A 12,738-nucleotide genomic window follows, 5' to 3' on the forward strand; every position below is an offset into this window, starting at 1 on the left:
ATAATTGTTTTAAATGTACTTGTTAATATGAACCTTTAAAATAAGTCACATGTATAATTATTATCTGTTATACACTATATTTTATTAAATATTAAGTTTTTAATGGTTTATTTTTCTTTACATGAAATAATCATCATCTACTATTTTTGTTTATTCATGGAATACAAAAAAAAAAAAAAAATATATATATATATATATATAAATGTAAAATGAATAATATTTGTATAAATTTATATGGTTATTGTAACAACTAGAAGTGTTTACCAAACTGCTCAAACTGCATGATCGCACTTAAACCAACCAAAACCACCTATAAAAAGGAATAACCACATTGCATCGCATACTGCGATACAGTGTGGACTATGTAGTTTTATGATAAAAAAATCGCACCACTCTGCACCATATATATTTATTTTATATTAAATATATATTGATAATTTAATAGTAATAGTTTATTCTAGTTTCAGGTTAAAAACAATTTCATTTTGATTAAATACAAAATCAAAACTTCATTCACTTCTTCATCTCACACTCTTACTCTTCTCTCTCTCTTGATACCTTGATTCACTCTCAATCTCTCTCTAGTCTCACCCATTATGAGTCTCTCTCAAGTATAGCATTGAATGGATGAACCTTTTTTGTTGTTCATATTTAATTAAATAATTTATTGTTAGGTTTGTTTTAATACTTGTATTGGGTGTGTAATTTATTCCATCCTTGCTTTAGACTTGTTTCCATTATGGTTGTGATCATTGAAACTAGTAAGCATAACTAAAAGTGTATATGGTACATTGTTATGGACCTTGGTACTATTATGGACCTTATGGTTATTGCTTGTTATGTATTTTTGTGATGGTTATTAATAGTAAACTAGTTATTAGTTATGACATCTTGAAGATATATTTTAACCTAAAATTGACCAAACTATATATTATACATTGCACCGCATTATCCGTGTGACCGTAAAACTGAAATAAAGTCATATAGTCAAAAGTGCGATGTTAAAAATAACCAAGAACCAAACTGCACTTTTCATGGTTAATGGTTTAGAGTGAATTTAGGGTTTTTTTCTATTAAAAAATCAGTTCTCTTTAGAAGCTTTCTGCGAATACCACGTGAGCATGGGCGTCATCTGTCACACCGACAAAGTTAGTAACACTAAACTACTAAAAATAACTCTATAAACAAATCAGATCCGTCTCTCCTTCACTCACTCACTCACTCACATTCCACCACCGCACCCTTCGACTCCATTCCCGTCCATTGTTTCATTCATTCATTCTAACCCTAACCCTAAACCCTAACCCACAATTTCGATCTCATAGTTTTAGTTTCAAATAATAATAAAAACCCATATTGTTTTTTCACATTATGTAAATGTAATATATCATGTAGATTTGTGCAATTCATGGTCGGATTAAAGATGGGTCAGGTTTGGTTCGAGCCAATGGCACCAAGGATTCCAAGAAGCGTCTGGTTAGGGTGTCAAAGATCAATCGTGCTCCTCGTGGGTGGAAATCACACCTCCTCCAGGTTTTGCACTCGCTAAATTTTACCTCAATCTACGCTTGGCTTAATTCCTCTCAAATTTTACTTTTTTTGTTTTGGGTTTTAAACAAAAATCGCATTTGCTTAATCTTCGTTTCGGGAAAAAAAAAACAAGCTTCTTTGATTGAATCAATCAAGTGTTCGAGAAAAAGCCACAGTGAAAATCATGGATTTGAAGGCTTTGAAATTCCAGATCCTTCATGGGTCTATAGCAAGGCGCATGCTTTACCGCTCATTCGTGATCGCCTCGTGCATTTCAATCATTCCCTTGTTTCAAATTTTATCTGGTTCGGATTTTGGAACTATTGGGTCTTTGGCCACCACTGATTGTACCGCCAATTTGGGCTTTGCCACGGCGAGTATGGCTCCGGGAACGTATTTGTTTCACACCCAGTTCTTGAATCCGATTTGGGGCTCATTTGAGTCGGCGAATTGCAAGGAGAATGTGAATTTGACCATTCATGTGGTTAGAGAGCTAGTGGGTATGAAGTTGTTGAAATATAATGCGAAAGCTCTCTGTATTGGAGAAGGGTCGGCCGCGACCGTGTTGACATTGCAAGATTTGGGGTTCTCCAATGCTGGTGGTGTTTATAGGCACCGCTTTTTCTCGCTTAAGAGTAAGCAGTTTGTTCACGAGCTCGATTTCGCGGACAATTCATTCGATTTCGTCTTGTCCAGGGATGTTGATAAGGTTTCCGTCCCTGCATTGCTCGTGCTTGAGATCGAGCGCGTTCTTAGCCCGGGTGGCATTGGTGCCATGCTTGTGGAAGGCGTTAGCGGTTCATTCCCTAACAGCTTGATTAGGTCTGCCACCCCGGTTTCTTCGTTGCTGAAAAGCTCCAATGTTGTGCACGTTGGTTATGTGCATAACTTTACTCTGGTTGTCTTCAAGAAGAGATTCCTAAACGCCAGTTACTTGGAGCAGTTTCGCCTTCCGGCTGATTGCCAGTCTATTACGAATAACAAACCTTTCATGGATCAACTTGAGCCTCTTGTGGAGGAAAAACCAATGGAGTTTGAGAAAAGGTTTTCTTATTTGCCCATGCTTGTGGATGTTGATACTAGGAAGCGGCTAGTCTATATTGATATTGGGCCAGGGTTGCATCTAAACTCTAATTCTTTAAACTGGTTCCTGCCATCATATCCCGTGGATCGCAAAGATTTCAATGTTTATTTTGTTGATCATAACACTTCAGTTCTGTTATCCCTTGTCAAAAAGCCTGGTATGACCTTCGTTTATCATCCGGGCTTGGCTGGAGATAAGGATTCGGATACCCCTAGTTTTGATGAAGACATTGATCCGCCAATGGAAATTGAAGGGTTTGATTTCCTTTCTTGGTTTAAAGAAACAGTGCAATATGCAGATTTTGTGGTCCTGAAGATGAATGCAGGTAAAGTGGAAATAAAGTTCCTCTTGGAGTTGTTTGAGAGCGGAGCGATATGCTATGTTGATGAGATGTTCCTGAACTGCTCAGATAATGTAGATGTTGCTGTTGCAATCAAGGGAGAATGTATGGATCTCTTCAAGGGCCTTAGAAGCAGTGGTGTCTATGTCCATCAGTGGTGGGGAGACTAAAATTGCACTGTTGTGTGTTGAAAATTTGGTTTCATGTGTGTCGTTTAAGTGTATTCAGACTAGCTCTGCTGTCTGCTATGTTGTTTGAGTCCTGTCGTTTAGGGTGTATGAACATCCAAGTTGCTTTGTGGTTGGGCATTTTAAACTAAATAAGCAACCACATGTTGTTGTTGTTTGAGTTTGTCGTTTAGGATGCATGAACATCCAAATCGCTTAGTGGTTGGGCACTAATTAATATATAAAAAAGCAACCATTAGCTTTCTACTTAATTGTGTGTGCTTATTGTCTCGCTTTCATTACTTTTAGTGTTGCTACTTATTACTAAGTTGTGGGCTTGGCCTTCGTAGAAACTATATGAACTTTATGCCCACCCTTTACACATCATACATAATGTTTGGGTTGGACATTTTTGCGTTTTTTTTCAATTTTTCTGTTTTGCTTTTGGCAAGTAGGTAGAACTTGATACTCGAGGTGTACAAGGCTCCTTACGCAATCTTATCCTAATTTATAAAGGAAAATGTTAGACTATTATATTTTACTATTTTATATTGATGAATGTAATTGATGTTGTTATTGCTTTTTAAATTTCAAAGGGGAAACATTAGTTTATTGGTTTATAAGAATTTTGTAGTGAAATTTATAATAATTGTATCATATTTTATTTCCAAACCCAAGCTTAGTTTGGATGACTTTATTTAGTGACTTTACCTTATGTTATGGGTTCTTTTAAGGTACGTCTAACATATGTTACTGACTAAAAAATCCATCATCAGTTCAAGATATGTTGGGCCTATGTTCGGCTATCTCTTGTAATTAAAATGAACCAAATTTTTATCACTCAATTCTCAATTTTCAACCCTCAAAACCCAAATTTCGTGGGCCTCACATCAGATTCTCATATTTGGCTTAGTTTTTTTTTTTTTTTTTTTCATAACTAACTATTCAAAAAAATGAGTTATAGTTATGAAAACTGAAAACACATTTAAAATGTTTTCAAAATATGAAAACGGGGTTGAATGGCAAACTTGTAAAAAAATAAAGCTGCTGGACCCACTGGTCTTTGTCAGGTCAGAATCACTAAGAGACTATTTGGATTGGCAAAAAACTGAGTGATATCACTCAGTTTCCATAACCCATAGTCCAAGACTTATAGGACTGATAGACAACAAATTGTTTGGCTTGTTTTTTAAGTGATGTTTTCATCACTCAAAACTCAAAAATTTGAGTTTGGGTGATGGAAACCGAAAACAGAAATTGAGAGTTTCCAAAAGTTCAAATCCAATTAAAGATGGGAATGTGCCATTTTCTCCTTTTTCTTTACTAGTAGAAGTAGTCTCGGTGTAAGTTTTTGGTCATGAATTTATAAATATAAATATTTATACATAATTTTGGAATTTCATCCAATATACTTAAATAATTTTCAGCATTCCACTGCCTATGAATAAAAATATGTATTATAAAAATATGAATAGGAATATTTGAGCTAACAACATATCTTTCAAAACAACAACACATCTTTCAAACCAACATTTAATGCTTAAAACCAACATACAACCAGTGTAGCAAACTCTATTTGAGCTTTCAAATCTTGTTCTTCTATTTCTCTTTCATTCAAAAAACATATAATTTTTTTTTCTGAATGAGAAATTTTAAGATGACGTGAAGTGACAGAAATTGTAAAATTATTTTTGAAGTTGTGCTTACTTTACAACAAATTTTTTAAATGTACAAATCTTCTAAACATAAGTAGACCTCAATTTGCATAACAAATCATTAAAATAATAACAGAAAATGAAGATGATATTAAAACAAATACAGTAAACTGTAAGAGCTGGATTTTGAACCACAACCCACTAAGAACAATGAATGATGGCCTAAAGAGTCCAAAACAAAATATTTATTAGAGAGTGAGTTTAATAGGAAGACAACTTAGCAAGTTAAATAAGGACCGTAGATGATTGGATTCATGTTAACAAGATTAGTGACAGTTAGAGAGAAGTTACACTCCTCGGTCAAGTTCAAGGATTAGGTGTTCTTATAACAACTCACGTATATATGAATACAATTTTCTTTCCTTTCTCTCTCCTCACCTTCAGATTCTCTGCCCCTTTTTTTATTTGGACCTTTTCCTTATATAGTCCTTCCATTCATCATCCCAGCCTTCCACTTGTTGATCTTATAAGTGATCTATTGAATGCTTGTCTTATCAAAAACCTCTTGGAAGTTTTGTGAACAGCTGTAAACTGAGATATCACTGTTCATGTGTCATTTTTACATAAATGTGGCCAGTTGGTTAGGTGTAGAGCATTTAATGTGGTAGTAGTAACCTTCTTACCAGATATTTCTTCCTTTATTATTGGCTTTCTTCCCTGAAACTTATCCTCAAAAGAATGGTTACCTTTTACAGCATTAATTCTCAAGGTGGTCGGGTTCCAACCTTCCACAATACTTTCCCAACGAGCCGAATGCGGTCAGTTGATTAGGTGTAGAGCATTTAATGTGGTAGTAGCAACCTTCTTACAAGATATTTCTTCATTTATTGTTGGCTTCCTTCTTCGAAGCTTATACTCAAAAGAATGGTTACATCTTGTATAGCATTCTCAAGGTGGCCAGGTTCCAGCCTTCCACAATGATTTCCTGAGGAAGGTTGGAACTCGATCACCATGACTATATAAAAATAAATAAATAAATAAATTGTCGCATTAGCTTGAATAAAATTGTCACAACAAACGCATAATTTAAATAAATAAAAAATGCAATTTTTTTATTATTTTAGCCCAAAAAAAAAGTTGACGTAAGAAGTTGAGGCCAATAACAAAACCTAAATCATATTAGTTTGAATAAATAACCACAAAACGTAGGTTAAAATGTTGATAAGAAAACTTATTATTACTTTATTCAAAAACAACTAAAAGAATTAAGAAAGTAATAATAATAAGTTTTCTATGATTTTGTGCTCATTTATTCAAACTAATATGATTTAGGTTTTGTTATTGCCTTATTGGCCTCAACTTCTTCTTCACTTCAACTTTTTCTTCTTCTTTTTTTTTTTTTTTTTTTTTTTTTTTTTTTTTTTTTTTTTTTTTCTCGGATAAAGTCTAATAATAAAAAAGCTTTACATTTTTTTAATAAATTTTTTATATTGTTAATTGTGACAATTTTATTATATGACAAATTTTTAAATATTTTTTTATAGTTAACGTTGAACATTATCATCACTTCAAATATGGATAACCCTCTAATTTTTTTATAGTTAAGAATCAAGATTATCATCACTTCAAATAGAGATAATCCTTTAATAGAAGAAATAACTTCTAAAGCTAAAACTTAGGAGATATTATCTTTGTTTAATTTTAATCAGGGTTCTTTAATTGTAAGAACTAAGAATCAGGTTTAGGTAGCCTATAAATGAATGTGATACGGTTTACATGCAATCTTGCAACACCAAGTAAAGAGTGCCATACTGCCATCTTACCTCTCATTAATATTTTATCCAAAAATAAAATGAAAGACAATCCTTTCGTTTTTTTTTTTTTTTTTAAAAGTTAAAAATCAAGATTATCATCACTTCAAATAGAGATAATACTTTAAATAGAAGAGAACTTATAAAGCTAAAACTTAGGTGATACTCCTATTATTTTTGTTTAATTTTCATCAAGGTTCTTCAATTGTTAGAATTAAGTTTAGGTAGCCTATAAATGAATGTGATCTGGGTTCCATGCAATCTTGCAATACTAAAAGCAGAGTGCCATCTCACCTCTCATTAATGTTTTATCCAAAAATAAAATTGTTGTAATTTGGTGCAGCTACTTGGCACAAATACAATTATAATTTTTAAGTGCAACTTTATTATATAATAGTACATGATATGATATGAACGAATGATCTATATTAAAAGTGAGTATTGTACATTTTAAAAGGTGAACGAATGATGTATATTAAAACTCAATAAAATATATGGTTATACTTAGTGGGTATTATCCCTTTTAAAAACATTTTATATTCCAACCATCTTTCCTTCTTTAGTGCTTTCCTTATATTCCAACCATCTTTCCTTCTTCTTTAGAGGTGGTAAGGGCAAAGTAAGGGTTGGATTATGGTGTTTCTACTCCCTTTTTAAGCAGGAAAAACTTAGCATAGAGAGTGGGAGTAAGGCAAGTTAGGAGCGAGATGGGTTAGAGATATTACCATCCTTTTTATTTTCATTCCAAACACATGATTAGTATTGGTTTTGTAGTAAAATTAAACAGGTATAGCCAGAATTTTATCCTTACCAAACGACTTGTCAAGGATATGTTCTATTCTGATAATTAGAAAACCAGAAAATATGTATAAAAAAAAAAAAAAAAAAAAACCCTACTATATTTAAAAAAAACAAGAACAAAACAAGAAAAAAAGAAAAAGAAAAAAAAGACGAAGAAGGAAAGCAAGAAAGATAAGAACAGGGCTATTTCTAGCGGCAGAAGAAATCTTCCTATTCCACATAACCATTGTTGACCTTAATCTCCAAAAGCCTATCAACTGGTTGTCTGCATATCGGACATCGGTTTGTCTGGAACCTTAAAACCTTTGCACATCCACTGCACATACACTGCAACATGGAAAGAAACACAGCCAATGATACTACATTAATACCCAGCTATTAAGTAATTATCCACATTAAGAATATTAGTAAACGAGCAACAGTTTTCCAGGACAAAAACAGGATGGATGCATCTGGTGTTATAACCCATTAGCACATATTTTACATTTGTGACATATTGGGTCATATTGGTGCGGTGGAATGAGTAATCCAAGAAACCAGTCTATAATAAATCTTTTAGACATTCCGGAATGGAATTATGACAAGCAATTGCCAGCCTTGGCAAATAAACTCACAGTAAACAAGGATTGCCATTGATACATGTCAAACAATGACTTAACTAAAATGGCTCCCAAACAACAATAAATTGGCTATAAATTGGCAACCTTTGTACAAGAAACTAATTTGGAAACTTGTTTCAAAATCAAAACTATGGCTTAACCACTTGTAATCGTCTAATCACAGAACTGCAAATGGAAAAACAAAAGAGTTTAATTACCATATGTCGGCAGGGAAGGACGGTTGTGTCCCGTGGTTCTGATAGGCAGATGACACATTCTTTTCCTGGGTCATTCCCATCCACGTCACCCTCAACTGAATTCCCAATCCCATATATCTCCTGCAACTCATACCTCATTCCATTGACCCACAAGATCTGCTTCACTACCCTCACCTGGTATTCACCTTTCTCCTTCTCGAACACTGCCTGAGTTATCTGAGAGTTCATGCTTGCAGGTATTGGGTTCCCATCTGTACCATTCTCCTTAACTGGGTTTGCCTCTGCCTTAATTGCTAAAGGATAGACGTCTACATCACCCATTTTTAATAACTGTGTCTCCTCAAACACTGAGAAGTCCATCCCAGTTCCAAAGGGCTGCCTGAACTTCTGGCCCAGACCTTGTTGGAACTGTACTGTCACAGGTGCAAGGTCTTGTTTCATCGGTGTCAGGTTACAATCTTCACCTTCTTTTGCAAAGAAAATTATGGTGATGCTGTTGAACAAAGTAAATGAAACTTTTGATCAAGAAAAGTATTAAGAATAACTGTCAGACAGGAATAAAGAACAGGTAAAAGATATAAAAGAGGGAAACTATATAACAAAGAATATTTGAGGATCTGAATATATGGTAAAGATCCAAAATTAACAATCTGATAAAACAACAAAACAAAACACACTATAATACCTCATTGAAAAAGTGATGCCCTCTGGCATGCAAGAGGGCAGAAACAAAAACAAAACTACTACCACAATATGCTACTTCATAATATCTCTTTGAAAAATTATGATATCAATGACACAATAATACCATATGAAAGCTAGGCACTGTACTACTAAGGGACTACTTAGGGAAACATTGTAATGATTGTGATCTCATAATAATTGTGATCCTCAAATGAAATGTATAAAGCAAAATATCAGTCTTCGCAGTTCTTGATCAGAAGCAACATAAACCCCAAAACAAAGAAAAATGAAATGAAACCGTGCATACACCAAGTCAATATCTTGAATCTTGTTTACAGTACCAAATAAAGCCTAGGTTCTTCAAATGATCATTTTATATTGCCTAAATAGAAATGTATAAGGTTCAACTCAACCACCCACTTTTCACTAATTAAAAAGAGTACCACAAATCTTCATATTTAAAACTAATAACTATAAAAGCAAACAACTCATTGTCATCATCCAAGCCTTAATGACATCTCTGTTGTGGACATATCTTCTGCAATTCACTTTATCGAAAAAACATTTTGTATGATTCCAAAAGACTCTCCATTACAATCATCATATTCAAACTTGCTACTGCCAGAAGTTTTCACCAATACAATGGGCCATAGCACCCCTCTTTAGTAACACCTAAAATTTTCTATTAAGATTACTAAACCACCCCAATCATGTCTCTACCTGCTTAAGCTTTCTCATTGTTTCTCTGAAACTTCTTCACCACCTGCAATCTTATTCCTGGTGCCACTAGACAAAGTTGTAACAGCACTGACCTAATCTTCAACTTCAACTTCCTCATAAATGCAAAGTTATCTTCAAGGCACAAATATTGAAGTTCAAAGATAGACAGACACAAAAGAAATTTAAGTCCTTAGAATGTATTGAAGCAACATCCTTATTTTCTACCAGAAAATACACTCTTGCCCAGCTATATATATATATATATATATTGACAACATAGGGGACCTTTCTAAAGAAGAGCCCTTTGGACTCACCTCTAGCCAGTAAAACCTATGGGAAATCCATGATGCATATATATACAGAGATAAGTAAGATTGAAGCTTTAACATCATACAAAATTAGTTTTTATATGGCTGCATGTGTCTTGCAGAGGCCTCTACTGTTCTGGCCTACCTTATCTAAAAAAAATATGGCTGCTTGGTAGGCCAGAACAGTAGAGGCCTCCACGAGACACACACATGGTTCCAGTGGTTCAGTTGTCCAAATTGGTCCAGGTTTGGCATCTGTAAGTAATTTTTTTAGGGAAAAGGAATAATTTCATTCTAGATCCACGAATGTTCATAGAAAGTGACTGAAGGTCATATTGCCATTGTTCTACAATAAAAAAAATACAATGTTCATCTAAATGAGGTAAAACAGGGACCTTCTCCTTTGCAATTAATATGGTCCCCATTCAAGAAAGGCACACACTATGACCATTTCCTCTTCTATTTAAGAAACATGCAGCCCATCTAATCTTCCACCAATACTAGTGGCAGAATTCCTTTCCTTTCAATCCTAACATACTCCTCCTTTAGCTATCTTCCAAGAAACATAATACAAGTTTAAAGCTAAAGCAAAAATGATAAAAGCTTTCTCATGAAGAGCAGACCTTTGTTAACATATATAACTTTGGTTGGAATAGATATTGACCATACAAATAATAATAATCAGTCAGTATTATATTGAAAACAGTCAATTAAACCTTACATTTAATCTTAAAACATTATTTCAGGATTGGCCTGTGCTAATAAGTCAGTAGTATTATATTGATAGCACATAGTCCTTCCTTTTTATATATTTCAGTTTGCCTAATTCATTATAATTATCTTCAAGAAGGAATTATAAAACAAAACCCCATGAATTTCTTATTGGAACAAATATAGTACACCAATTAGAATCCTCAGCCAGTTCTTCTTTTGGTAATTGATACTTACAATAATAAAGGAGAACAGGCTCTGCCATTAAACTACACTGCTCTTGGCTCTCAATCAAAAATTCCTTAACTCAACTAGTGAGGTAAATTACCAAGCTCTCAAAAACATTCACAAGTCCATAAATTGTTACCAAAAGAAATAAAAAAAAATTTACCCACAAAACCTTTCCTTCATCCCAAAGGGCACACTTTAAATTACTACTTCAACTGTTCAACAGCTAGTCAACCTAAATTTCCCTCAAGTCAAATACTCCAAATCCAAACAAAATATACGTTCCAACAAAAAATTGAAATTGACCCAGTAAAGAATTATGTCTACAAAATAAGCAGGAAACCCCAAAACAATTTAACTAAACCAAATAAAAACTAAAAGTCCAAAAAACGCGTTTCAAAACATTCTTTTATATATATAAATACCTCCCAGGAACCGTGGCATCGAAAGTGAATGATACGAGGAATCTTCCTGGGTTTTCCTCGTCAGGTTCGATCTTCAAACTCTCTTTCTTGAGATTAACATCGTTTCGAATAGTGACTGCTTTCTGGTGCTCCATATATGGGGTCTGAGGAGTCATCACCGGCCCGCATGGGTACCTACCCCCGACCCAATTTGCCTGGGCCTGTGCCGGGTCCATGAGAGGCCCAGGTCCACCACGGTGGTGGTGGTGGTCGTACGGAGCCGGTAAAGGCACCGGCATAGAAGGTGGCTGATTGGGATAGTACCCTGGAGGATACTGGTAGTATGGAACGTGTGGCGGAGGAAGCGGCGGTGGTGGTGGTGCCACTGCTGCGGTGTTTGGGAATTGGGATGGGTAAGGTGTCGCCGCCGCGAACACGTATCGGTTAGCCGATATTTCAGGCTGAGGAGTCGCGGGAAGCGGCGTAGATGGGTGGTTCCGCCGTCTACCACCGTGCCTGCGCCGCCCTCTACTCCCTATATTCCCCATCCTCAAATTCCCAAACTGAACACTCTGTTTTTTTTTGTTGTTATTCTTGTCTTTGGTTTTGGTTTTGGTTTTTACTAGAAAGTAAATCCACGTGCATGCAACGGTTAATATATTTACCTCATTTGGTAATAAGTGGATAATTTGCTTTTTTTTTTTTTTTTTTTTTTTTTTCCTTTTTTCTTGTTGCCTTTTTTGTTGGAAGGACAGGTTGTGAGATTTTTAAGGCAAATGGGTGTGGAGGAAATGAAGGTTTTAGAGTTTAGATGAAGATGAATTTCAAAGGTAAGAGTAGAGAAAGTAGGGGATTAGGTTTGGATATTAGAATGTAGGTTGTGGTGGAAGAGAGAATGGTTGAGAATGGCGGTGGTGGTGGTGGGTGGAAAAAGGGAATCAAATGATGGGTTGGTTTAATGGGATTGCGTAAAGCTCCACCCAATACACCACCATCGATGAGATTTGGGGGGTTCAGAATTTTGTATTTTGCTCCTAACTTTGCTTTACATGTGAGTGCATTTACTGTTTCATCAGCTTTTACTATTTTATTGTGTCTTTTTTTTTTTGGGTATAAATTGAACACCCTAACTTTGCTTTCCATGTAGTGCATTTTTTTTTCCTGTTGAATCCTTGCAGGCCTTTTCGGCTTTATCTTTTGGGCTGTGTTAACGGACACTTTTGTACATGTTTTTGTCATTTTTTACAGCTTTTTGTCAATTTTTTTGGGTATGGGGTTAATTTTGTGGTGAGGAAAAATATTAAAATAATTAAAAGGGTTAGCTTTATGTCATTTATTTATTTATTTATTTATTTTTTTTAATTAAATGAGACACACTTTAATACAATCTTAACAAACATCTATGTGATATTTGTTAACAATTTTACCTTAATTTTTATATAAAATGAGACCGACTTTTGTATTACCTTAACAAGCAC

At 34.6% G+C, this 12,738-nt stretch overlaps 2 protein-coding genes across 2 annotated transcripts; one reads left to right on the top strand and one right to left on the bottom strand.

Annotated features, from left to right (window-relative positions):
• The first annotated feature begins 1,140 nt into the window (after window positions 1-1,140).
• On the top strand, window positions 1,141-3,393 carry LOC126691821 (uncharacterized). Its single transcript, XM_050387005.1, has one exon. It carries the CDS (start codon window positions 1,715-1,717, stop codon window positions 3,122-3,124), a length of 1,410 nt encoding a protein of 469 aa, XP_050242962.1. The 5' UTR covers window positions 1,141-1,714; the 3' UTR covers window positions 3,125-3,393.
• Window positions 3,394-7,317: 3,924 nt separating this feature from the next.
• On the bottom strand, window positions 7,318-12,314 carry LOC126691823 (probable E3 ubiquitin-protein ligase LOG2). The gene is made up of 3 exons (XM_050387008.1): window positions 11,282-12,314; window positions 8,206-8,698; window positions 7,318-7,715 (listed from the first exon to the last, which is right to left on the bottom strand). The coding sequence occupies exons 1-3, from the start codon at window positions 11,806-11,808 to the stop codon at window positions 7,599-7,601; spliced, it is 1,137 nt and encodes a 378-aa protein (XP_050242965.1). The 5' UTR covers window positions 11,809-12,314; the 3' UTR covers window positions 7,318-7,598.
• Window positions 12,315-12,738: the final 424 nt, after the last annotated feature.

The sequence above is a fragment of the Quercus robur genome, chromosome 7, assembly GCF_932294415.1.
Source record: "Quercus robur chromosome 7, dhQueRobu3.1, whole genome shotgun sequence".
NCBI classification, from domain to species: Eukaryota; Viridiplantae; Streptophyta; class Magnoliopsida; order Fagales; family Fagaceae; genus Quercus; species Quercus robur.